The 25101-nt window shown below is 32.5% G+C and overlaps 3 protein-coding genes across 5 annotated transcripts; all 3 read left to right on the forward strand.

Moving 5' to 3' along the window:
• The first annotated feature begins 317 nt into the window (after nt 1-317).
• On the forward strand, nt 318-4899 carry LOC107925077 (beta-glucuronosyltransferase GlcAT14A). Its single transcript, XM_016855642.2, has 6 exons — nt 318-872; nt 1221-1576; nt 2749-2824; nt 2990-3102; nt 3643-4014; nt 4658-4899. Exons 1-6 carry the CDS (start codon nt 703-705, stop codon nt 4810-4812), a joined length of 1242 nt encoding a protein of 413 aa, XP_016711131.2. The 5' UTR covers nt 318-702; the 3' UTR covers nt 4813-4899.
• Nucleotides 4900-6766: 1867 nt separating this feature from the next.
• LOC107925069 (KH domain-containing protein HEN4) lies at nt 6767-12849 on the forward strand. Of its 2 annotated transcripts, none has more exons than XM_016855632.2 (8): nt 6767-7426; nt 8419-8790; nt 9483-9737; nt 10132-10521; nt 10669-10736; nt 11825-11936; nt 12176-12349; nt 12430-12849. In XM_016855632.2, the coding sequence occupies exons 1-7, from the start codon at nt 6821-6823 to the stop codon at nt 12317-12319; spliced, it is 1947 nt and encodes a 648-aa protein (XP_016711121.2). In that variant the 5' UTR covers nt 6767-6820; the 3' UTR covers nt 12320-12349; nt 12430-12849. The 2 variants fall into 2 exon arrangements, with proteins under 2 accessions (XP_016711121.2, XP_040935360.1); XM_041079426.1 differs by having other exon boundaries at nt 12176-12345.
• Nucleotides 12850-14512: 1663 nt separating this feature from the next.
• Nucleotides 14513-23828, forward strand: LOC107925062 (mannosyl-oligosaccharide 1,2-alpha-mannosidase MNS1). Of its 2 annotated transcripts, XM_041079428.1 has the most exons (14): nt 14513-14822; nt 15499-15546; nt 15959-16090; nt 16945-17057; nt 18940-19005; nt 19168-19339; nt 19820-19909; nt 20174-20295; nt 20398-20463; nt 20921-21029; nt 21297-21395; nt 21968-22048; nt 22321-22491; nt 23286-23828. In XM_041079428.1, exons 1-14 carry the CDS (start codon nt 14664-14666, stop codon nt 23523-23525), a joined length of 1668 nt encoding a protein of 555 aa, XP_040935362.1. In that variant the 5' UTR covers nt 14513-14663; the 3' UTR covers nt 23526-23828. The 2 variants fall into 2 exon arrangements, with proteins under 2 accessions (XP_040935362.1, XP_040935363.1); XM_041079429.1 differs by lacking the exon at nt 18940-19005.
• Nucleotides 23829-25101: the final 1273 nt, after the last annotated feature.

Genomic DNA, 25101 nt, shown 5'->3' on the forward strand with positions numbered 1-25101 from the left:
AAAAATGAAGGGAATTTTTAATAGAATGAATGATTTGCTCTTTCATCTAACTTGTATACAAAGACTAATTTAACTATTTTTAAGTAAAAAGAGTAAAATGAAATTCAAGAACTTTTAAGGTAATTTTAACCTTCTTTGCTTGCTGTGAAAGTATACTAGCATGAAAAGTCCACCAACTTTGTTTGCTTTCATTTTAAGTTATTTTTTATCTTTTAGGTTCATTGACATTTTAAAGCTTACTTTATTTATCATAACCACTAAACCAACCACTTTCTTTAATCATTGCAGAAAGAAAAAAAAAAGATCGTTTACATGTTCCCATCATCAATGTTTCCATGTTTTCCATAGCCATTTGCAATTATTATATCAACCCTTTAATCAATTTTTCTCAACTTAAAAGTAATTTGCTTCAAATATCTAGTTATTCCCCAAAGGTGTTCGATGAAACTGCCAACAGAGTAGAAACAAAGCTTCTTCTTAGTTTATGAAGTTCTGAATTCATTTGCATTAGCTTGAAGATGGTACCAATGAGCGTTTTCAGTTCCGGGTCTATTCGGGTTTCAATGATTTCGATGAGCATTTTGAAGTTCTGAAATTCATTTGTATTGGCTCGAACATGGCAGCAATGGCGTTTTCGGGTTCGGGTCTCTTTGGCTTCGACCTATAGATGCTCCACATTGTGCCAAATCAAAGCAGTGGGAAATGAGGATATCAAAGGTTTATTCATGGTTTTATGGTTATTATCCTTGGATGGTTGTTTTTGCTACAACTTTAGTATTGTTTGGAAGCTTATCAAAATCAAACAACAATCAAGATGAAGTTCCTTTGAAAGCTTCAAAGTTTCAGAAACCATTGAGGCTCCCAAATAAAGGGTACGGCCACTATTCTAGTTTTTTAATAAATTAAATGACGATTACTTGATTCATGGTTTTTTATTAAAATATTATAAATTAAATTAAAAAAATAGAATTTGGTCCTAGAAACGAGGGGCGGAATTGAAGCATAATTATGCCATGTTCGTCACTTTTTGAAGGACTAAAAAGAGATTCTTTCATTTTAGGGCCAAAATGTAATTTTAACATGTATTAACTCTGTAATTTATGAGGAGACTCAACACCAATTATTTTTTACCGAATATTTTTAAGCAATAACTGAATTCAAAACTGATCTGAATTTAATAAAAACTGAAAACCGATCGGTTTCGGTTTGTTTTGCTTTAGGTATGGTTATCCACCTGTTCTTGCTTATTGGATTAGTGGCAGCAAAGGAGATAGTAATAAAATGGTGAGGTTGCTGAAAGCAATATATCATCCAAGAAACCAGTATCTGCTGCAACTTGATTCAGGTTCATCTGATTATGAAAGGGAAAATTTGGGATTGTTGATTGAATCCGAGACAGTGCTTCAAACATTCGGAAATGTTAATGTTGAAGGTAGAAGTTATGCAGTTAATAAGATGGGATCTTCTGCTCTTGCTGCTACACTTCATGCTGCTGCTTTGCTTCTTAAGATTAATTCAGATTGGGATTGGTTTATACCTTTAAGTGCCTCTTCTTATCCCCTAATGAATCAAGATGGTAAGTTTTACTTCTGTTAAATTTCTTTACTTTTCTTTGTTACTCCTATTTGGAATGAGTGTTTTTGAAGTAAACGTAACATCTACAAATTGCATTTTGTCTCGTTTGCTAAAAAAAAAAGTAAACTACTGTTTTTATGTTAGATTAAAAACTAAACTAGTCTTTCTATTAAAAATTATATATATTTTTATTAAAAATAAACTTAGTCTAATATTGTTTTCGGTGAGGGAGATTTCTCTGTTGACTTTGTTGCGCCTGAAGAGATGGTGAATTTGCAGAGTAAGAATGCTTGAACAAGGCCATGGCAAACTAAAGAGTTTGCGCATAGTAAAGCTCGAACCCTTAACCTATATCTTATAGGTTATTAATGGGAAGGGAGAATGGTATCCATTTGGGCTAGCTTCAAGCACTTGAATTTTAAATAGAGTTGGGAGACAAAATTTCCACTCAAGATAAACATTGGACTTGTTGAAGAATAGAAAACATTTCACGAACTTCTCTCAAAAGAGTTAGAAATCACTCAACAAAAAATTATATAAAATAAGCTTAGTCTAATTCAAATAGAGTTTACTTACAATACAAATATAATCTAACTTTTTCAAAAAAAAAATCTCATATATTTAAAAAGATTATATATTCCATATTGGTATTTGAATAAACGTCAAATATCAAGATGATAAACAATCTAAAACAGTGATTTAGGTTTAGGAGTAGTCAGATATGATTGATGATAAAGATGAACTTTGCTTTAAAAATGCATGCATGACCCTTTTTACCTAAAAACCTAACATTTTGGAAAGTGTTTGAACTGTTTATATAGGTGCTTTGATTTTCCATTATTTTATATAATGTTAATTATACACCTAATACGAGTATATCTAATTTTTTGAAAAATATTTTTTAATGTACTTTAACATCCTTCCAGTGTTATATCCATACCTTTTACTTCTCTTTAAATATCCATATTTGACATCTTTATTAACATATTCATATATGGCTGCAGAAGTAACTAAACTAATAACAATGTAGCAGAAGTCCAAGAAAAAAGATGAAAAATTTGATATTCCTTTTTGCAGAAAGCTCAAACCATTAATGAGATGATCTCTAGCTTCTAATTTGGGAATTTTCTAAAAAGAAATTACTTGACTATCATAAATTTGCTTTGGAAACAGATCTCCTCCATGCTTTTACTTTCCTTCCAAGGGATCTCAACTTCATTGATTATACTAGCAATCCGGGTTGGAAACAGTAAGCACATGCCACTATTCCATTTTTGATTACATATATTTGAAGGTTGATTTATTTTTCGATAAAATTTAATTATAAAAATAATATTTTTTATCCGAAAATTTTCTCGATAATAATGCTAAATTAAACCTTATTTTCGAGGTAAAAAATATTGGATGTGTGCAGGAGGGGAGAGATAAACCGAATTGTTGTAGACCCCAACTTATATTATAAGAGCAATACCCCAATTAACTATGATGTTGAAACTCGAAAACCAGACGCTTTCGAGATTTTTGGAGGTCAGTTTTATAACTTTTACCTTGCTATATATCTATGCATGAGAATCATATTTTATAACTTCTTATTCATGTAACACTAACAGTTGGATGCTTTAACAAAATGTATTCTCACTTTGGTAGCTAAACTTCTACCAATAAGAACGTGACATGTGGCATATTCTTATTGGACACGGGTAATTTTTGAGTAAAATGAGACAAAAATGAAGGTTTAAGAAGACCAAAAAATGTTTTGGTACTCAAATGAGAAAAAGAATATAATTCAAGGGCTAAACCATGAATAAAACTATTCTTTTTACAAGCTTTTCATTATTTGAAAAATCATACCTTATAGAATTATACCGTGTTTAAATTTATGCAAACACAAGTGTTAGCGGAATATAAATACTTTAAATAATACATATTGTATTCAACAAGAGTAACCTCAATTTGTTTAATTTTTTTTATATATATTTAGAGATTCATATTGTATGTCAAATATAAATATTTTGAAAAAAAATAAAAAACCTGACTAACGTATGCTTTGTGCAAAAATCAATGCAGGTTCACCATGGGTGATTCTTTCAAGACCATTCATGGAGTTTTGCATCTATGGATGGGATAACATTCCAAGAAAGCTATTAATGTATTTCACCAATGTAGCTTACCCTCTTGAAACCTATTTCCACACAGTGATTTGCAATTCATTTGAGTTTCAAAACACAACATTGAGCAATGATTTAAGGTACGACATTATTCCGAAATCCCCTAAGCCCAAGATTTTAAACACTTCGAAGTACGGTGAAATCGTAGCTGGTGAATCAGTTTTTGCTCAGCCAATTCAAGAAGATGATCCTTTGCTAAACATGATTGATGAAGATGTTCTGCATAGGATGCCTGATAATTTCGTGCCTGGGAGCTGGTCTTCTTGTCAAGGTATGAAAAATATAAGTAGATTTGCAAATTTAATGTTGAAATTGGATCGATTAACTCAACTGAGAATCCATGATTTGTTTAGTTTGAAACATTTTTAAAAATAGGTAGATTGAACTGAAAAAAAAAATTAAAACAATTTGACCAATTTAAAATTGGTAAATTTTTTTTTATAAAAAAGTATTTTTGAAAGTTAATTATATTTCAACTTTTGACCTCTAGTAAAGAAAATAGGTAAAAAAAATACCATAGAGGCCTCTATATTAGGTGTTAGAGCTCTTTACTAAAAAATAAGTAAATTAGTCATATACATTAGATTAAATAGTAAATTGATTCTTTTATTAAAAATTTCATCAATTTCTATGGTTAAAAACTAATCTCTTTACAAAGATTTCCATAATACTTTTACTAAAAAAAATACCATTAAATCAAATATATATTTTTACCAACCGGTGTAATCTATCGATTTAACCATTAGCTCAAATGTCCTCAATTTAATCATGAGTCTAATTTTCTATTCCACGATCATATTTTTGTATCTTCTCGTGTTATAATCATATTTAAAGTATTTTATAATTATACATATATTAGATTTTTGAGATGTTTATATTTTTACTTACATTCGTATCGTATTTAATATTCTCAGTTATCAATCAAGGTGAAGATTTATGTTATAGGTGGGCAGACATTGATACTGTGAAACCTGGTTCCAAAGGTATAAAACTTGCTTCTCTCTTAACCAAGCTTGTTGAAGAAAGGAGACATAATCCTAGCCAATGCCACCAGCAACATGGACCATGATATTAGACTTTGTAATTGTTTTGTATTTTATCGTATCATAATTGTGTCTATATTGTTTTATGTGAATGCTTTATTTTTTTATACAAACTAATATTAAATATTTTAAAAATATTAGATATAGATAAATTACATTTAAGGCTATTAAACTATTAGAAATTTATATTTTGGTCACTTAACTTGAAAAATTTACAAAATGGTAATTGAATTATTCGAAAGTTTTCATTTAAGTTATTAGACTGTTAAAATCGCCTTTGTATGGCATTCTCCGTTCGCACTTTTAACACCAATTGAAAACTCTCTTTTCCTTATCTTTTACAATTTAGTTTTTTTTTATGAAATAAATTTGAACATCATAAATTTGCGAACTAAAATCTAAATAGTTTTTTTCTATGATTTTCGACATTAAACAATTCATTGGCTAGATCAGATCTAGTTGAGGCTCAACTCCAAATAAAATTTTAGCATGAGCTTAAACTTGGCTCACCGTTGAAATGGGTCATTTCACTGTTAAAAAATAATAATTTTACTTTTTATTTAAATTCAATTAATATATATAAGTTCAAATATAAATTTATTTTTTTATATTTTTTTATTATTTCTAAACAGTAAAATGGGTCGAACCGTAGGTCATGAACACCTCTATTTCGGACCACATCAATCTCGCTTGAAATCCTATTATAAGCGTATCTGTGTGGAAACCATAAGCTTAGAGCATAAATGTGTGCTTAAAAGTAAAATACAATAAATAATGAAACGTATAGTTTGAAATTAATTAATCATAATAACACATGAAATATGTATGATATTAAAATAAAAAATTAAATTGTGAGTAAAACAAAATTTAAACATATAAATACATCATAAATAATATTAAATGCATTACAATTATCAACAGGGATCGCAACACTTATCAAAGACTCAAAGCATCGGAGTTTAAGTTTCAGATACTGTGTTTTTCGTTTTATCAATAGGGATTCCAACAAAGTTGCTCACTTTATCGCGAGTGAAGGACTCAAAAAGGGAGACACTACTTATCTGATGAATAGGGTTCCTTCTGGGGCGAAGGCCGTGGCGGATGAGGAGCGGAGGTGGACGGAGCTCTTGAGAGAGATGAGGGGCTGGATTGTTGAAGAAGAAATGGGAAGTGCTCTTGAAGAAAGCTAACGTTTGGAATTTTCAAGAAGGGAAGCATGTTTCCAGAGAGCAGGTGAATTCAAATTGCTGTTGATGGATGAAAGTGGCGGATGATAATTATGAATAGGTGTTACTTCCCAGGCGGTGTCGTTACTTTCAAAAGGGGGATATTTGTTGGATTACAGCTGGGAAGCAAGGTCTTAGAGCTTTCCCGTCTATTCGTCTGCAGGGTCTTTGATGGTTTGGGCTGATTTTATTTTGTGTTTTTGTCTGCTTTCGGTTTTGTTCTGGACGACTTTGTCTTGTTTTGGTTTGGTTTTGTATGAGTTAATGACGAGTTGAGTTGTGACACTAACTCAGTTAACAACATTATTAATATCTACAACTAATGGAGATAATAACTTCTACATATTAAAGTAAACATGCATAAAATATATCAAAATAAAACTTTGGTTGAGTGGTAAATTTAATGTTTTATTATTGGTTCAAATATTATTATATGCATATATTAATTGGTTTTTGTTAAAATGAAAAGACTAAAATACTCTCAAATAGTATAGCTTATTTTAACTCCAAAAAAAAATTTTCTTTAATTTTACTAAACGAGTTAGTGACTCGATTGAAGGTGATACTAACTCAATAAAATACTTAATAAACAATATAGATATGTAAACATTAATATAATTTTATTTTTAAACACTAAAATTGGCTATTTGAGTGGATTGGGCCGTATCAGTCCGGGCCTATTATTTTCAAAATCCGGCTACAGCCCGGACCGGTCCATCTGATTGAGGCTAAGGCTTAAAAAAAAAAAACACGGTGTGAAAAAAGCGAAGAGTGTTCAGTGTCTATATCCCGTCAGCTATATACTTCAATGGAGAAACGGCCACCGCCGGAAACCATACAAATTCGGCTGCTCTGCCCATCAGCAAAAACCGGCGCACTAATAGGAAAAGGCGGCTCCGTTATTAGGCAACTCCAGTCTCTAACTTCTGCCAAAATTCGCATCCTGGACGATCCTTTCGAAGAACGTATAATCCAAATTGTCGCCGATAACAAAACTCCGTTGGTTTCCAACAACGCCGATAACCCAAACGCCAATGCCAATGCAGAGCCAAAGAAAGATTCCAGCGAAGATGGATGCAATTCTGCGTCGGGAGGGGGAGGGGGAGGAGGAGGTACTACTGGTGCTGGGGAAGAGGAAACGACTTCATCTTGGTCGCCGTTACAGAAGGCAGTTATTAGGGTTTTCGAGCGAATAGTGAAAGGGGATGCTGCTGATGATAAAGAAAGTGAACAGGAAAGTGAAAATCTAGTCGCTTGTTGCAGAATGTTGCTGGCGTTTAATCAAGCTGCGTGTTTATTGGGAAGAGGGGGTTGGTTTTTGGAGAAGATTGGGCAAGAAAATGGGACTCAAATTAGAGTTTTGACTAGAGATCAGCTTCTACCGTGTGCTGCTCCAGGGGATGAGCTACTTCAGGTATCATCTTTACTATGTACTTTGCATGAAATTAGTTAAAATTTCTGTTTTTAGTATTTAATTTGCATTTATTATGCATAAATGGATCTTTGTTCTAGTCTAGTTATTAGATCCTAGTAGTGCAATTGCTCTGTCAAAATATGAACTGAGAGTAGACTCGCTGCAACCGCTAAAGCAAGTTCCTATTCTCTTTTACCTACATTACTCGGACTTGTGTGTGAGTATTGGATGAGAATATGTGTCCGACAGGGATCTGTTCAGATTTTTATAAGTTTTTCCATGCATTGGATGGCCATTGGAAGCTGATATCCTGTATCCATGTCTGAATTATATTGACAAACACATTGATGTCCTAGAATTTAGATATGCTGAGGTTGACATTAGATATTTACATGGGTAGTTTGACAGTTCAAAGTTCAAATTGACAAAAAAAAAGTTTGAGAACAAATGGGGCTTCTTCTTGGATTAGGAGTGAACTAGAAATGAAGTTCAGGTACTTGTACATGATTGGGAACATTACAAAGAACTGTGAATAATGGTCAGGGTTAAAATTGATGGTCATTCTGGTTTGATCTTGGTTAGGATTTCATTTGCTAGGGGTATAAACTTAATGGTATGAGATTGGTTTCTCAATCTAAAAGCTAAAAGCTTCAGACTCAATGTTAGTGTTGATTGTACAATCTCAGAGTATAGCTGACTGCATAAATTTTCTTTCTGGGTGGTTCACATAAACTTATAATTGAGTTCAACAAATGCTACATTTGTAGTACTGCAAAGATTTGAGATGTAAAGAGGAAACAACAATATTGAGTTAAGGCAACCACTAAACTTTAAACCAAAATTCTCATTCATTGAGGATATGAGGGTCCCTTGTATATACAAATTTCATAGTTATACGTTTAGCATTTTTTAATTTTTGCATTGCTTAACCTTTTTGTAATTTTTCTCCTGTTTATATTCTTTATGACTGCAATATTGTGGCCTTCTGGCAGATAACAGGGAACTTTTCAGCTGTAAAGAAAGCACTGTTCTCTATTTCAAGTTTTCTTCAAGAAAATATTGCACATTCTCAGCCGGACCAATTTCCTCCATGGGGTTTTCAATCTGGTCATCATGGTGCAGATTATCATTCAAGGGGTTACCCTCCGAATCCAGGGCATGAGAATGCGGTAGCCCATAACAGAGGAGGGTTGGAAGAGGAAGTGGTATTTAAATTGTTATGCCAAGCTGACAAGGTTGGTAGTTTGATAGGGAAAGGTGGTTCCGTGGTGCGGGCTATGCAGAATGACACTGGTGCAGCAATCAAGATTTCTGATACTTCTCATGATTCAGACGAGCGGATTGTAGTGATATCGGCACGAGAGGCATGGGAACTTAATTGTCTTTTTAAATTATTCTGCTTTATAGTCTGGAGAACTGCAATATTCTTGCTTATTGCTAATTGAAAAGCTTTTTGTATTTGGTTGTTTGTCTGTGAAATGTGGAACATTTTGCTTGATTTGTAGATATTATTACATATATGTTGAAATCATGAATTTGATGATAGATGACCTTTTCTTCGAGACAATAAGAAGTTTTACATGAGTCCCTAACTTACATTGTTCATCAAAATATAATTTGACCTTTCTTCTGCAGTATTCTGCTCACTATAATAGGGTTGTCTTAATATTTACTTTATTGGACATTTTCAATTGTATTTAACCTACTTTTAGGTAGTCTTTGACCTTATGTCATCTTGTTAAGTGGATTGTTATCATGTGTACTGGATATGGGATTTAGGGCACATGATTTCGATTCAATGCACTGACTTTTGCATTTTATCAAGCCTTGTAATGTGCTAAGTTGATTTATTCTTTGATCTTGGGCTAACTTTGAATTTTATTTTATTTTTTTATCTTCGCACCTAAAGAAAATATGATACCTGTCATACAAGTGTCTCAAAAGAAGTCTTTGTTGACATATCAATGGACCAATAACCAATGAACATCTTACATTAATATATGAATGTATTTGGATTCTAATTTCTCAAAGCTCACTATGTGTTTGCCTGTTGCAGCATGCAGAGCAAAGATATTCTCCAGCACAAGATGCTGTTGTACGAGTGCAGTCCAGAATTGCTGAGATTGGATTTGAACCTGGTGCTCCAATTGTTGCTCGTCTTCTTGTACCTTCGCAGCAGGTTGGTTACTTGTTGGGTAAAGGTGGTCATATTGTATCTGAAATGAGAAGAGCTACTGGTGCTAATATACGGGTATCTTCGAAAGAACAACTTTCAAAGTCTGCTGGACTCCAGAATGATGAAGTTGTACAGGTAATTGACGGTCTTAGGCATTAATTTTCTGTCCTACTAGCTGTTATTTGATTGACATCAATGATATGCTTTCCTCAGATAGCTTGTTTATTCTACCGAAGCTTCTCATTCCATTATCTTGCTGGTACTGTTGTCTTTCTTTTATTTTTGACTACTGTTTAGTCAACAATGTTGTGAAAGTTAGATGTTTTCTCAGAAATCATTCTCAGCCAGCACTGCACCCTTTTTATTGTTTCAACAGATTGCGACCAATTCGTACTGTTTCATCATAAGATCTGTTAGCATTTAAAAAGATATAGAATTGGAATTTGAAAATTCCATCCTAATTTTTCGAGGGCTGATTTTTTTTTTATTTCAATATTTTAGGAGTTCATAGTTTGGTTTATTTTGGCAGGTCATTGGTAGTTTGCAGTCAGTTCAAGATGCATTGTTTCATATCACAGGCAGGCTTCGGGAGTCTATACTCCCAATGAAACCTCCCTTTCCAGGCATTAATCCCCCTCCCTACTTACCTCCTTACCCTGAAATGCCACCTCCATTATTCAGGCCAAGACATAACCATGCCCCTCCATGCCCCTATCCTTCTCCAGGCGGACCTTTTCATGGCATTGACCCTTCTGTTGGTCCACCCCAACCACTCGATCACCAGCCACCATTTTCGCATGGCATGGATCACATGGGTCCACATAATGTAGACCGTGGTCCGTATTCCTATGGTGGTGATAGACATGGACATGGTCCCATGTTTGATGGACCATCTTCTCCAGGATCTTGGACTCCTCAGGTTGGTGGCTTGGTTTTTGACGTATCATTTTTGCCTAACTTTTAGAATAATATGTTTCCTTTATATGTATGACATTTAATTTTTTCCTTAGTTAATATTTATTTGACAATACTGTTTGTTGTCATTGTTTCCTTTGATTTATATCAGGCTGGAACACCTAGGGGAGTCTATGATGCCGGTCCTGGCTTTGTTGCTAGAAATGGACGTCCAGGAAGGTGATACATATCTTCCGTAGATTATTACTCTAACTTTGCTTAATATGATTCTGTTAGCTTGATATGTTGGGGTTTGACATTTTTGCAAAGCTCACATTGCATACTTTGACTGCTATATGATCCCGTAATTTGATTTTGGATAAAGGAGGGTAAAGGAGGAAACAAATAATAAAAGAAATAGGAAGAGATCATAAAGAAACGAGTGGAAAGGAAGTAGTAGGGATAATAATTAATAAATACAAATCATTTTTTCAGTGTCTCAATAACTACATGATCAAAGGATACTAGAAATTGGAGGTAATATAGCTACTTATACTACTCGTGAAACCTCAATGCTAACATGAAATCGTGAATATAACCTTAAATGTCCAATTATCTAATACTAAAATTGCAAACTAAACTAATCTATGTTGCTTTGACTCATCATGTTTCTTGAAGCGTTAGTGTCCTACACTTGTATCCAATTCTATACTCAATATCTCATGCTGAAAAACTTATAAAATTAAATCTATGGTACTTGGACTTTTTTTCTTAAAGCAGTGGTACTCGGACTTGAGTGTGTGATACGGGTATGTTTAATATTTTTCAAGTTTTTGCATATATTTGGAGGGCCACATCCTCATATCATGTCTGAATATGTGTTGGATATGACTGTTGAGCATGGTTACTTAAATAAAGGATTGAAGCAACATAGATTGAATTATCGTAGCTATGTAAATGTTATTTACTAGACTAATATTTACTAAAACAAATATAACCTCTATGTTCATTTGGTTATTTAGTGTATTAACCCAATAAACATTCATCATAATTGCTTAATCATTCAAATGCCTTAAGGTCATCTACCACCGGGCATAGATCAAACATGACTTGTAATTGCTGTATTCTAAGCACCTGGGCTCTTCATTGGAAAGTTTGCCATTGTCACTGCTTTGTTTTCACATATTTTATTCAGGTTCTTAATTTTGTGGGAAAACTTTTACTAGATTCTGAATTTGGAATGGTTAAAAAATGTTGACTCTTCAGTATTGATCTTGATTCTTGTCTTTTCCTTGATGTATATAACTAACACTTTGTTCTTTGGGCAGTGGGAATCAAGCACCCATTTTGAGTAACACAAAGGTTGAGATCGTGATTCCTCAAACATACTTATGCCATGTTTATGGGGAGAATAATAGTAACCTGGGCCATATCAGGCAGGTAAGTAATAGTTTTATCATCTATGTTACTCCATCTCTTCCTTTTTCCTGAGTACAAGGATAATATGATCTTTCTAGGACCCTCCAAATACAGGAAATCTTTGAAATATTGGACATACCTGTGTCATATACATACTCGTCTTTGACACTTGCACCCAAATATGAGCTACATGGCTATAGATAGGATTAGCCAAATTATCGCGCAATGCTTTTCACCTTAGTTTTGTTTCATTGTCTTAGATTTCTGGAGCAAATTTGGTTATTCATGACCCAAAGCCGGGGGCCACTGATGGTTTAGTTGTTGTCTCTGGAACATCGGATCAGTTACGTACTGCTCAAAGCCTTATTCAAGCTTTTATCCTATGCGGACAAACTGCAGCTTGAGTATCTGTTAAATATTTGTCCTTCAGGCAGGTGAGCAATTCTACAGGCTGCAATAGTCAAATTACCATGTAATGCTTCTTTTCACCTTGGTCTTGTTGACATTGTCTTAGATATCTGGAGCAAATTTAGTTATTCAAGACCCGAAGCCAGTGACTACCAAGGGTTTAGTTGTTGTGCTGGGAACATCGTATCAGTTGCGGACAACTCAGACCCTTATTCAAGCTTATATCCTTTGCGGACAAACTGCAACTTGAAGATCTATTCTTGTATGTTGTAAATAAACTCATAAATCTTCATTTTTTTCTTCTGTTTTCGTGGTATAGGTCATCTGCTATAGGTTTTTGCTTATGTTAGAATTTCCTCCCTTTTTTTGCTTGTAGGGTTAAAATTAGGTTGAGAAAATGTAGAAGTCATTGTTATTTTAAATGCTGATTTCTAATATACTGTCTCTGTCTCACCATAACCAACTAGTTTTCAACCACTATTTTATTGCTTAATGATAAAGCAGCCAGGGAAAAGACATTAACATATGGAATTTACATCCTTTTAGCTCAAAATTCTGTTGTCCCGAATGAAGTGTAAAGCTCAAATTAGATCTGATAATTAGTATATTTGTGGGTAAAAGTACTATAAAGGCCCCTGTATTGAGAATTAGATTACATTTTGCCCCTTTTATTAAAAAAAATTAGGTAAATTAGTTTTATGAGTAAGGTCAAAGAGCAAATTGATCTTTTTTGTATATTTCATCCATTCCTACGGTTAAAAACTGGCATGGATAACAAAATAACCACACAATAGTTACACATGACATGCTATATGTACCTCATTTTGACGTAAAAAGATCAATTTTTAATTTTTATCTGAAGGATCAATTTGTTCTTTAATTAATGTACAGGGATTAAATTGTCTATTTTTTGAGTTGAGTGGCAAAATTCAATCCTCCATAGACTTTTACCATTATTTGTGTTATTTTTGCATATTTTCATGTTATAGTAGTGTTAAAGGTGTTTTACATTTGGTATAAAGCTCGATATTTGATAATTAGTACATTTGTATATTTTCATGTTATAGTAGTGTTAAAGGTGTTTTGCATTTGTTTAAAGTTTGATGTCGGATACTTAGTACATTTGTGTTATTTTTGTATTTTACATTTGTATAAAGTTTGATATTGTAATAATTCATGTTAAATAGATTTTGAGATAATTATGTATTCGTATTTTTTCTATAAACATATTTGTACTTAATATATATTTACTTATTAATGGTTTTTAAAATTTGTACTTAATATATATAATCAAGGTTTGACTAAATTATTATCATGAGTTAATAAAGTCAAACTTGAAGAGTATTAAAGTCTTAATTTTTAACAAACAAATGGCTAACTAATTCTTGATTCAGACATGTTCACAGGTCTGGTGTACACCCATCCCATGATAATTCGAATATTTGCGAATAACATTCAAATTCAGATTTTAAAATTATTATTTATTGTAAATTCGAAAATATTTATTATCCAAATTTACATTGCTTGATAATGTAGAATGCTTATTAGTTTGATTTTATATATATTAAAAAAAATTTTAGCAGATTCAAAAAGATTTTTTCGAATTTAATTATCCTGAAATTAAATTGAAGTTTTGATAATTTTTTTTATCAAAAAGAAAATATTATTTAATTCAAATTTGGAATTAATAATAATACTTAAATAATAAAAACTTTTACAGCATTGAATCGATCTGATGTGACCCAACATATCTTTTAATTACTTATTATTACTAGTATATGTATATATATGTTTAAAAAAATGTTATTAGTCTCTACACTTAATCAAAATTTGGGAGTTCTTTTTTGCTTGTTAAAAATTAAATTTTCTTCCTTTTTAAAATTTAAAATTATCTTTCAATTATTATTATTATTTGTAATTTACGTTAAAATATGTCAAATTAATAAGTTTATTTTTTATTAATCATATACAATGCCATATGAGGAGAGTCTAATCAACTTCAAAATTGATAAATTTTAACGGAAAATACTATCAATATTAATTATTAAATTAGGATTTTTAAAACAGAAAAGTAAGAGAATTAATTTTTGAACTTTTAAAGTAATTAGACTAGATTTTAAATTTTGTCAAAGTACAGGGGCTAACAACCTATTTTAATGTATATATTTTATTCTTTTTTTTCCCCACATTTCATTTGCAGTTCCACGGTTCCTCCAAAGCATTCCATTTTCCTTCACTCTCTTTCCCCATTCTCCAATTTGTTATTATTATTAATGATTTGGTTTTTGTTGTTGAAGATCTAATTTTTATTTTACAAATTCTTTAAACAAAATTTAAATAATGGCGAGGATTAGATCGTCTTCATCTTCGAGTAAATTCAGATACTGTAACCCCTCATATTACTTGAAAAGACCAAAGCGTTTGGCTTTGCTTTTGATTCTATTTGTTTCTGCTTCTTCTTTCGTTTGGGATCGTCAAACTCTCGTAAGAGAACACGAGGTAATTGTTTTTTTTTTGAAGTTTTGTTTTCTTAGCCCATTTGATTCTTATTGCTCTGTTTTCTTTTCTTTTTCCTGAGAAATCGGATACGATCATGAATTAGAAATTTAAGATCTTGAATTTAATGTGAAGTTGATCAAATTTTATTGATTTGTTAATTTTATGCGAAATTGATCAAATTTTATGCGAAATTGATCTTGAATTCGAGACAAACCGATTACTGATTTTGTTTTGTTTTTCTATGCAGTAATTTCTGTCGTTCTAATATTGTTAATGGAAATTTTGACGAATTTAAGTTTTAAACAAAAAAATGCTGGTTAATTTTTGTATTTCTTTTTTCTGATAAATCTGCTGTTTTTATTTATTTATTTATAGTTGATACAAATTGAGGTTGGTTAATAGTGACTTGTAATTATTAAAACCATCGTTCCCATTAGAACGTGTTGCATTATTTTCAGCTGGATCTTGTCATTTTGGAAGATGGGAAGTACTAAAAATATGAACTTTATTGTTTTGATCACTTAAAAGTTGAAGTGGATATATTCATTATGAAATTTGGGAGAATTATATGCGATGGCAGCTTGTTTGTATTCATTACCTGATGTGAATGCACTGGCTATGGGAGTTATGTACGTTTAATATGCCTGCCTGTAACAAATTTCATACTAATATGCAGTTTGAAGTGTCCAAGTTGAATGATGAAGTGCGTCGATTACAAAATATGGTAAGAGCTCCATTTATAAGCTCACATTAAACTTTCTTTTCTACGTACTTGAATAAATTTAAACTGTCGTTTTCATGTTCTTTGACGATTCTTTTCTGGGAGGGGACTTTTGAGTTACTGTTGTTGACTAAAAAATTTCTACCTGATCTTATTTGGAGACTCTAGATTTAGGTTTGCTTCTTAGTTCACCATCATCATATTTTCACAATGGAGGATTACTGATTTGTTTAATAAATTATCTATTTTTATTCTTTTATTCTGTCTTAACATGCACCTAGAGCGACTGGTCTATATCGATGCTAACTACCTGTGTTCATGGATCATGTTGTGCCATGTTACTTTCCTTATATGTCCCAAGGTGGTAAGTTTTCGCTAGATATATCAGCTAAGTATTGACATTTGGTTCTTTCAGCTAGAGGAATTTACAAATAGGGTGCCAGCAAATGTTCCCATAGAAATGCAAAGGAGAGACAAAGTGAAGGAAGCCATGATTCATGCCTGGAGTGCATATGAAAAGTATGCATGGGGCAATGATGAACTTCTGGTATGTTTTTGCATATATTATATCAAGCGTTTTACTTTCCTTTTCCCCCTCTTCTCTAGATATTAGATTGTAGTACCTCAGTTATGATATGCAAAGCAAAATTAGTGTTGATGATTTGCTCTACAAACTAACAGCTTTATTCTATGCCAAATTTGACAGTTTTGTCTTTGCCTCTATATTTGTATCTGTGTTCTGTTAGCAAAATAAAAAATCACTTAAAAGAAAGTTTCAAATATAACACCTTTACTCGAAAACAAATTGTGCATATTTGTATGCCATTCTTTGCTGAAGCTAGAAGCCTGTGCATTGCTGCATGACTCCATGCTTTGTTGGCATATTAACTTTTGGTAGAGAGAACAGCTCTTGACATTTCTTACTTTGGTTTCGCCCCTCTAGCTGAATGTCATAAGAAATTGTTTGATGGTTTGGCTGGATGCTGAGTGGGTTTCTCATTTATAATTTGCGGCTTTTCTGGATAAAGAATTAGCACTGAATTTGAAAAAGTATGCGAATGTTTCAAAAGTTCGACGAAGTATAATTGAACTCATGTTGTCAATTCTGCAATAGGCTTGAACTTTTAATCATTGAAAACATTGATAGGAAGGGAAAAAGAAAACTTTAACTTGGAATTGTATGCGCGTCACCCTCAAATTGTTTAAAATTGATCTCTTTTATTATATGTTTGCTCAAGTTTGTCTTGTTTGAATTCTAAAATCGATTCATTTAGTTAGGTCATAATTTCACATCCTAAACAAAAATTAGGCTGTTGTTTTTGTGGTGCTATTCAGTCACTCCCGTCTACAAGCTTATCATAAAGACACTAAGTTTGGCTGATTTTTCATGTCATATACCAGCCTCAGACTCAGAGTGGTGAGAATAGCTTTGGTGGTCTTGGAGCAACAATAATAGACTCTCTTGATACATTACTTATTATGGGTCTAGATGAGCAGTTCCAGAAAGCAAGAGAGTGAGTTCAAATTTCTTTTAAAAAATAAAGGTTTATTTTATTTTATGTTAGATTCTATATTTCTCTCCTGTTCATCTGACCAAAAGTTGCCTTTTAATGTGAATTTCTGCTTGCCTATGGTTGTAATTTGGAAGAAGTTCCATAACTTAAAGCTAGATATTACACATATAGAATATGCACTAGTTCTAGCATGTGTTTTGCACATGAAGTATTTAAATTTGAAAAAGGAATAGAACATTTACATTCTCATTAAAACTTACAAGTTTTCTGTTTAAGTTGTAAATCCATCTTATGATTGATTTCCCTTCTAATAAATTAATTTTGATAAGAATAAAGTATTGCATTGTAGATGCCAATAAGCTAGTTTGAATTAGGTTATTTAAGATTTTCATTTTATGTACTTACTTTGATGTATTTGTAGGGCTTAGTTGAATTTCTTAGATGATAGATCCAAGCTTATATTTGCTATTTTACATTTATATTGGGGTTGATATATTAAGTTTTGTTTTAAAAGTGTCTAAGTTTTTAGCTTTTAAGTGTTTAAGTAAAGTTTATTTGGTACAAGAGTTCTAGTTCTTTCAGGGTCAGGATTGCCAATAGCTTATATAGTGCTGTTTCTTTTGAGGATAGAGTGTGAGTATATGGTAAGAAATTTCCAATATTACTAATATTATGATTGTGCAATGCAATCAATCTTAGGTGTGGCTCCCAAGGAACCCTAGGTTGGAGGCTTAGATTTTCTCTCCTTGATTGTTTGTTGCAATCGACCTTAAGTTCGACTCCTTAGGAACCCTAAATGTAATGCTTAGGCTTTCTTTACTGGTTGTGTGATGTAACCAAGGAGCCCTCCTTTATTTATTCTCCAGCTTTCTTAAGGATTCTATATTATGATTGTCATAAACTGTACTGTCCTGCACCATAGTGATTTGGTTGGTTGACAACTCGAATGATTCAAATAATTTTTCTAACTCTTAACATAAAAATGTATTTGAAGTAACGGTCCATTTGTTTTATGGAAAAAAGACATGGAAAATGTTTTTTGTATTTTTGGATGTTTGTTGCATGGATAATAGCTTGATCAACAGAAAATAACTTACTAGTCAACAAGAAAAGGAAGCAATTTCCAAACAAGAGCTGCTTAAAAGAAGGCAGAATGAATTTTTTGGCCCCTAAACTACACCAAAAAAATCAATTTAGCCCCTTTTTATTATTGCGCTTTTTTTAGCCCTCATACTTTTACTGTTGATCAAATTGGTCAGAATTGGACTGAAAAGTTAACGGCACCATTAGCTTGCTGATGTGGATGCCTGACACTGATGTGGCATCTCACATGGCAGTCCACATGTAATCATTGCTGATGTGGCACTATTTTTTCATATATGTCATGTCAACAAGTAATTAATATATATAAATTCTTCATGCAGCTTCCTTGTTAAAGCTTTACATAAGTTTCATTTACTAGATGACCTTTTAATTTGAGTAAGAAACTCTTTGATCATCTTATTTCTCTTATCATGAACAATTTGAGATGATTAATAATAGATAGGGGCAAATTTTTATCATGTGATGCAATTATGTTTCTTCATTTCTCTCTCTCTTCCTTTCCTCAACCTACTGTCTCCTTTTTTCTTATATGTTTGCCAAGCATTTGATTGTGGCACATGCTCTACTGTTGATGATAGCTAGGATGTTGTATCCTGGCCATTTGAACAATTCTGTCTTGTGATTAGTGGTGCTTTGTGGAGCAAGGAAGCATTTGGCTGCTCCGCCAATTTCTTCTATTTTGTCATCATTTTCTAAGCACACATAATATGTATACTGTTTTCCTGGAAGGCTTATGATTAAATTAAGACTGATAGGTAAGTTGTGCTGATATTTGCAGGTGGGTTGCAAACACATTGGATTTTAATAAAACCTATGATGCTAGTGTTTTTGAGACAACCATAAGGTTGCATTTAACAGGTTTATATATGTATTAACTGTTTTATCAGGAAACTTTTATGAGTCATGATCCTTTTCCCCCTTCTGAATAGTTTTTTTTTTTTTTTTATCTTTTAATTGACACTCATATTGTACTAATTTGTCTTGTCTATTCTAATTGAATATTTAGAGTTGTAGGTGGACTTCTTAGCACATATGATCTTTCAGGCGACAATATTTTCCTTGAAAAGGCTAGAGATATTGCAGATAGATTGCTACCTGCATGGGATACTCCTTCTGGAATCCCGTATAACATTATCAACTTGGCTCGTGGAAATGCACATAACCCTGGCTGGACTGGGGTATGTTTTTTGCATTGCTGCTGTTAGTCTTTACTATCTTTGATGCTATAGCAGTAAAAAGTTATTTTAAGTTCTATGAATAAGCAAGGTGGCTGGGTCCTTGTCCTTTGTCTTCAACAACATTTTGAAGACATGACGGATCATATTTTGGTTGGAGTGGACTTATGCAGAAGCATTTATTTATCTGATTCCTATACTTGAGATTGATGCTCAACTGCATTGACTTGAAAACTGTTATTTGGTTATCCAACAAATACAATCAGGCGCACTGGAGATTATTCTGTGTCTGTATTTGACAAATCATTGTTAGGTCTTTCATTATCCTTTATATGGTAGTTTATGTCACTCCATCACTAGAAAAATTACCTTCTAAGCAGTAAGCACTACTATGTGACTTGGGGTCTGGTACTTGATATTTATTTTTTACGTATATATATTATTCATTGAGTTTGATTTTCTTTTTCACCCTTTATTCCCTAGGGTAAAAGTATTCTTGCAGATTCAGGGACAGAGCAACTGGAGTTTATTGCTCTTTCCCAAAGAACAGGAGATCCCAAGTATCAGGAGAAGGTAAATGCTTCTCATGTTTATTCATGCTTATGTTACCTAATGTTTTTATAATTTTCATGCTAGGATTGCTTAGTTGATATGTTACGTCTGCATCAAGCCAATTGCTAATCTTATTTCTTAGAAGCTGGGTTAAATTATATTAACTAAAGATAGCTAAAAGGTCTTAAGTGCTGACCCTTTAACAGGAAAAAGGATATTTTAACTTTTAAGTGGGTATTGGTTGCTGAGATGGTTGATTAACTTGCTTGTGCTTTGATGTATAAGGTGGAGAAAGCTATTGTTGCGCTTAATAAAACTTTTCCTGCTGATGGTTTGGTTCCCATCTATGTTGATCCTAATGGTGGCACTGCTTACGGAACTATAACCTTTGGTGCTATGGGTGATAGGTCTTCCCATTTGAAACTTCCTCGTTCTTTTTTTTTTCTGGCTTCATATTTCATCAAATTTTTTATTCAATGTTTTGCATAAAATAAATCAGTTTATTTCAGCTTCTATGAATATCTGCTTAAAGCCTGGATTCAAGGAAACAAAACATCATCTGTAAAACCTTATAGGTGAGAAATCCCATCATCTCTCACTTCTCCATTTTTGTTTTTGAATTGCTGCCATTGGTAATTGCTTACGGTCATTCATTGGATGATAAGATCGTTTTTGTTTGAAAGTGAAGATTTTGGAGTTATTTTAATGTACGGACATGGAAAGTACTTACTCTCTCTTTTCCTAATACCTCTCCCTTTATGGAAGTTTGATCAAGATAATTATTGATGCATTTTAACTCTGAAACTGCCAACTCAGCTGAACTCAATATGAGCATACTGTATATGACTGAACCTCATATTATGTTGCGAATTATTGTGATTGATAATAGTTCAGCTCATCAAATGCTGACACTCTTCCTTGATGAATTTTGGTTTTCATGTTTTAGGCATATGAATTTTAACATAATGCTCAACTATTTTATTTTGATTAACTTTATAATAAGAAAATCCCATTGTGGAATGTTGAATGTAGAGATATGTGGGAGACATCAATGAAAGGTTTGGTTAGCTTAATTAGAAGATCGTCACCATCTTCTTTTGCATATATCTGTGAGAAAACGGGGGATACATTGACAGACAAGGTAATTTGGGTTTACTGTGGCTTTAACTCTGCATTGTTATTTTATAGGGTGATATTTAGCCTATGTTGCTCAAGCTTTTCATTGTTGTCAAAGTACTCCTGTTTAACATATAGATATAGTGACATATGAATATAGGGATATGAACTCTAAAGATTCTCCAAATACATGGAAAAACTTGGTAAAATCTGATTATACCCATGTCGACCATATAACTGTATACGACACTCGGATTTTAACTTATTGTTTCCACATTTCATGTTTATGTAGATGGATGAATTAGCATGCTTTGCTCCTGGAATGCTGGCTTTAGGATCATCTGGTTATGGTAAAGTTGAGGCAAAAAAAATCCTTTCCCTGGCTGAAGAGGTATTTGTGATTATTTGAAATGCTATTCTTAAAGATTTGACCTTGATTAATGTTTCATATTTTTACCGAATGTCCCTTGACAAATTTCTAACCCTTCATGTCCATTTGGGTCTATGCATCTATGTTACTTGGACTCAGATGTAATTATAAAATATCAGTCCCTGTCCAACAAAGTGTTGATTTTTTCTTCTAAGTTTTTCCACGAATTTGGAAATCACTTCTCCGTGCTCTTGTCCTAATATGTATTGGACACATGTCTAACATGGGTATTTCAAACAAAATAAAAGGTCGGAGCAACATAACTGCGCATACCCTACTTTCTTGAAGACTAAACTCGATAGGTGAAGAGTTGGAGTAACATAGATTTAAAAGTATAAGATCATATGCCTCTTGCATTTTAGCTCTCCTGCTTGCTTTTCAAATATGAGGACATGTGAAATTGTAATTCATCTTCTTTTCTTCTGTCATTGGGGTAAATAGTTTGGGTTCCAAATACTTGTTTTTCTACATATAACCCGTTTAAACTTCTGGTTCTTCGGGCCTTGGACTTAATTCTTTTTCTTCCTATGCAGCTTGCTTGGACTTGTTACAATTTCTATCAGTCCACACAGACAAAATTAGCTGGAGAGAATTATCTCTTCAATCCCGGACGTGTAAGTTATCCTCATTCATGTGATATATGTGAGATTGTCATTATGTTGCTCCAATTTAGATATGAGTGTTAAGTATGGATATATATCCAACACGGGTATATGTAATCTTTATAAACTTTTTCATGAATTTGGAGGGTTATACCCACGTACTTATGTCTGGATATGCATCCGATATAGATTTCATGCACAAGTACTTTAAGAAATGTAAAGAGTTAAAGCAACATAGGATTGTCAAATTATTCTATGACATTCTTGAGCATAATCTTTTGCAGGACATGAGCGTTGGTACAACCTGGAACATATTGAGACCAGAGACGGTTGAATCACTCTTTTACCTATGGCGTTTAACCGGTAATGTGACCTATCAAGAGTGGGGTTGGAATATATTTCAGGCATTTGAAAAGAACTGTCGGATAGAATCTGGATATGTTGGGCTGACGGATGTAAGTGCTTGTTGAACCTACGCCATAATATCTCTGATTTTTTTTTCTTTTGTTTTTGCGTTTATATTTGAGTCAGAGCATCAGAGCATTAGGATTAGAATACTCTCGTATTCGGCTTGACTTGAAAAATGATAGAGTTGAATCGAAATAGCTTCCTACCATAGGTGTTCTAGTTACACTCCTAGTTACCAATTTCTTTGTGGGTGGTAGCTTTGTCTATAACCTGAAATAACTATGTGAGTTTCTACTTATGTCATTGGACTTCAATGTGAGTGTTGGGTACAGGTATGTGTCCGTTAATAGTATGATTAGATTTTTTTGTTTTTCCTTATGCTTAGAGAATCTTTGGAGTTTATATTCTCGTATCCAAGTGTCGAACATGGATGTTTCTGGACAAATTAAGAGTTTGAGTAACATGTTTTTTTGCTTTTAGTTTGTTATAGAAACAATGCTAAGTAATAACTAATTGAAGATAAAAGTACCATGGAGGATCCTGTACAAGAAGTCTGATTGCATTTTGTCTCCTTTACGCAAAAAATGAAAAATTAGCCCCTTTACGTTAGATAAAATAGGAAACTGGTCATTCTGTTGAAAATTCTGTCCAGTTCTAATTTAAAATAGGAAGGACCAATTTGCTTTTTGATCTAACATATAGGGATTAATTTTCCCATCCTTTTAGTAGAGGGGGCAAAATACAATCTGACTCCTACTACGTGAGACTCCATGGTACTTTTACCCCAATTGAATAATTGCTTAAACCACAACTGTTTCTAATTTTATTTTATTTTCCACAGGTTAACCTGGCTTTGAAAGACAACAAGATGCAAACCTTTTTTCTTGCAGAGACGCTGAAATATCTTTATCTTCTATTCTCACCCCCTACTGTCATCCCGTTGGATGAATGGGTATTCAACACGGAAGCACACCCTTTACGGATCGTTAACCGTAACGATGATATTGCTGGTTCGGAAAGGCAACATAAACCAACTGTTGGATTACAAGGCAGGAAGACAGGTCGGTTTGGAGGTAATTAGGACTCATTTGCAGTTCATTTATTTATTTACTTTTGTCGGACAACAAGAAATCGTTGTCATTCAGTGGTTAGGATATCTGGTTTCTATTTATTGTTTTCGGCTGAAGGAACTCGTACGATTTGAGGCCTCAAACATATGACAGGCTTAGGATTCTTGTAGTTTCTGGAAATAGATAGAAGAGTTTCTCTGGTTTCCGTCGGAGAAACGTTGGTCTCGAACTATATCCTGAAGTAAACTGCTGTGATCAAATGTTCATATGGCTTGTAAAGCTTCAAAAATAGTTTCTACAGGCTTTTTTGCTCATTTAAAGTATTTGTGTTCCGTATTCGTTTTCAATGGATATTTGAACACGGGAACGAGGGTATGATAGTCTCGAAATTTATGAAAAAACCTTTTAAAACTTATATTTAACATTCATGTATGTATGGGGGCATATAGTGATATCTGATGTTGACATTCATGTATTCGTTTTAAATTGGTAAAAATACCTCCAGTATCTCAAATTGAGCAAATTGATTCGTTTCAAAAAAATTGGGGCAATTAAATCGTATCAATTTTGGAATGGAGTAATTAAGAACCATTAATCATGGCGTTCCTTGTACATCATTTTTATTGGTACGACAAATTTAATTTTCAATGTTTATATATTGTCAATTTGGTTTTTTCTTTCTAAAATAATTAACAAATATATTTTATACAAATATTGAATGTTAAATTTGTTAAATGAAGATTAAATTGATATAATGTATAAATTTTAAATGTTAAGTTTATTATTATATCAATTAAAATTATATATAAATAGAAAAATTTTTTTTAATTTTTCGTTTTCAAAATTGAAAGTTTCCAATTTGCTCGTTTCGAAAGGGATTGGAAAGTTGTTTTTATTTACATTTACATCTTAGTCTTGGTGCTGGTACTGGTAGGCTTAGTCCCGCTCGAGCCAAGCCATAGACGAGGCCTCTTTAATTTTGAATATAATTTTTTAATTTAAATTTAATTATAAAATCATACTTTTTTGCTTTTTAATGTTTAATAAACATCAATGGGGTTTCTTTTTTCAAATTGGGTGGGGTTAAAATTGATTTGGAAATTAAATAAGACAATGATGTGCAATTTTATTTTTTAAAATTCATCTATTTTTATTATCAAAAATTTATTCATGTATTTTTATTATTAATTTTTTCTAATGCATTTTATTCTTCTATCAAAATTTTGGCTAAATTAATTTTTTTTATGCTAGATCAAAGAGTAAATTAGTCATTCTATTAAAAATTTCATTTATTTCTACTATTACAAAATTAGTTTTTATGTCAGCATGAAATATACGAGGCATGCTGCGTGTTATTATCTGGTTATTCTGTCAATTACACCAGTTTTTAACAATACAAACGAATGAAATTTTTAACAGTAATGACCAAATTGCTTTTTAATCTAATGTATAGGGGCTAATTTGTCCATTTTTTAATAGAAGAGGTAAAATTTAATCTAACTTCTAATACATAGACCTCCATAAACTTTCCCTAAAATTTTTAATATTATTTTTTCAATTCATAATATTCGAATCCGAAGTATTACT

This window comes from Gossypium hirsutum, chromosome A10, assembly GCF_007990345.1.
Source record: "Gossypium hirsutum isolate 1008001.06 chromosome A10, Gossypium_hirsutum_v2.1, whole genome shotgun sequence".
NCBI lineage: Eukaryota > Viridiplantae > Streptophyta > Magnoliopsida > Malvales > Malvaceae > Gossypium > Gossypium hirsutum.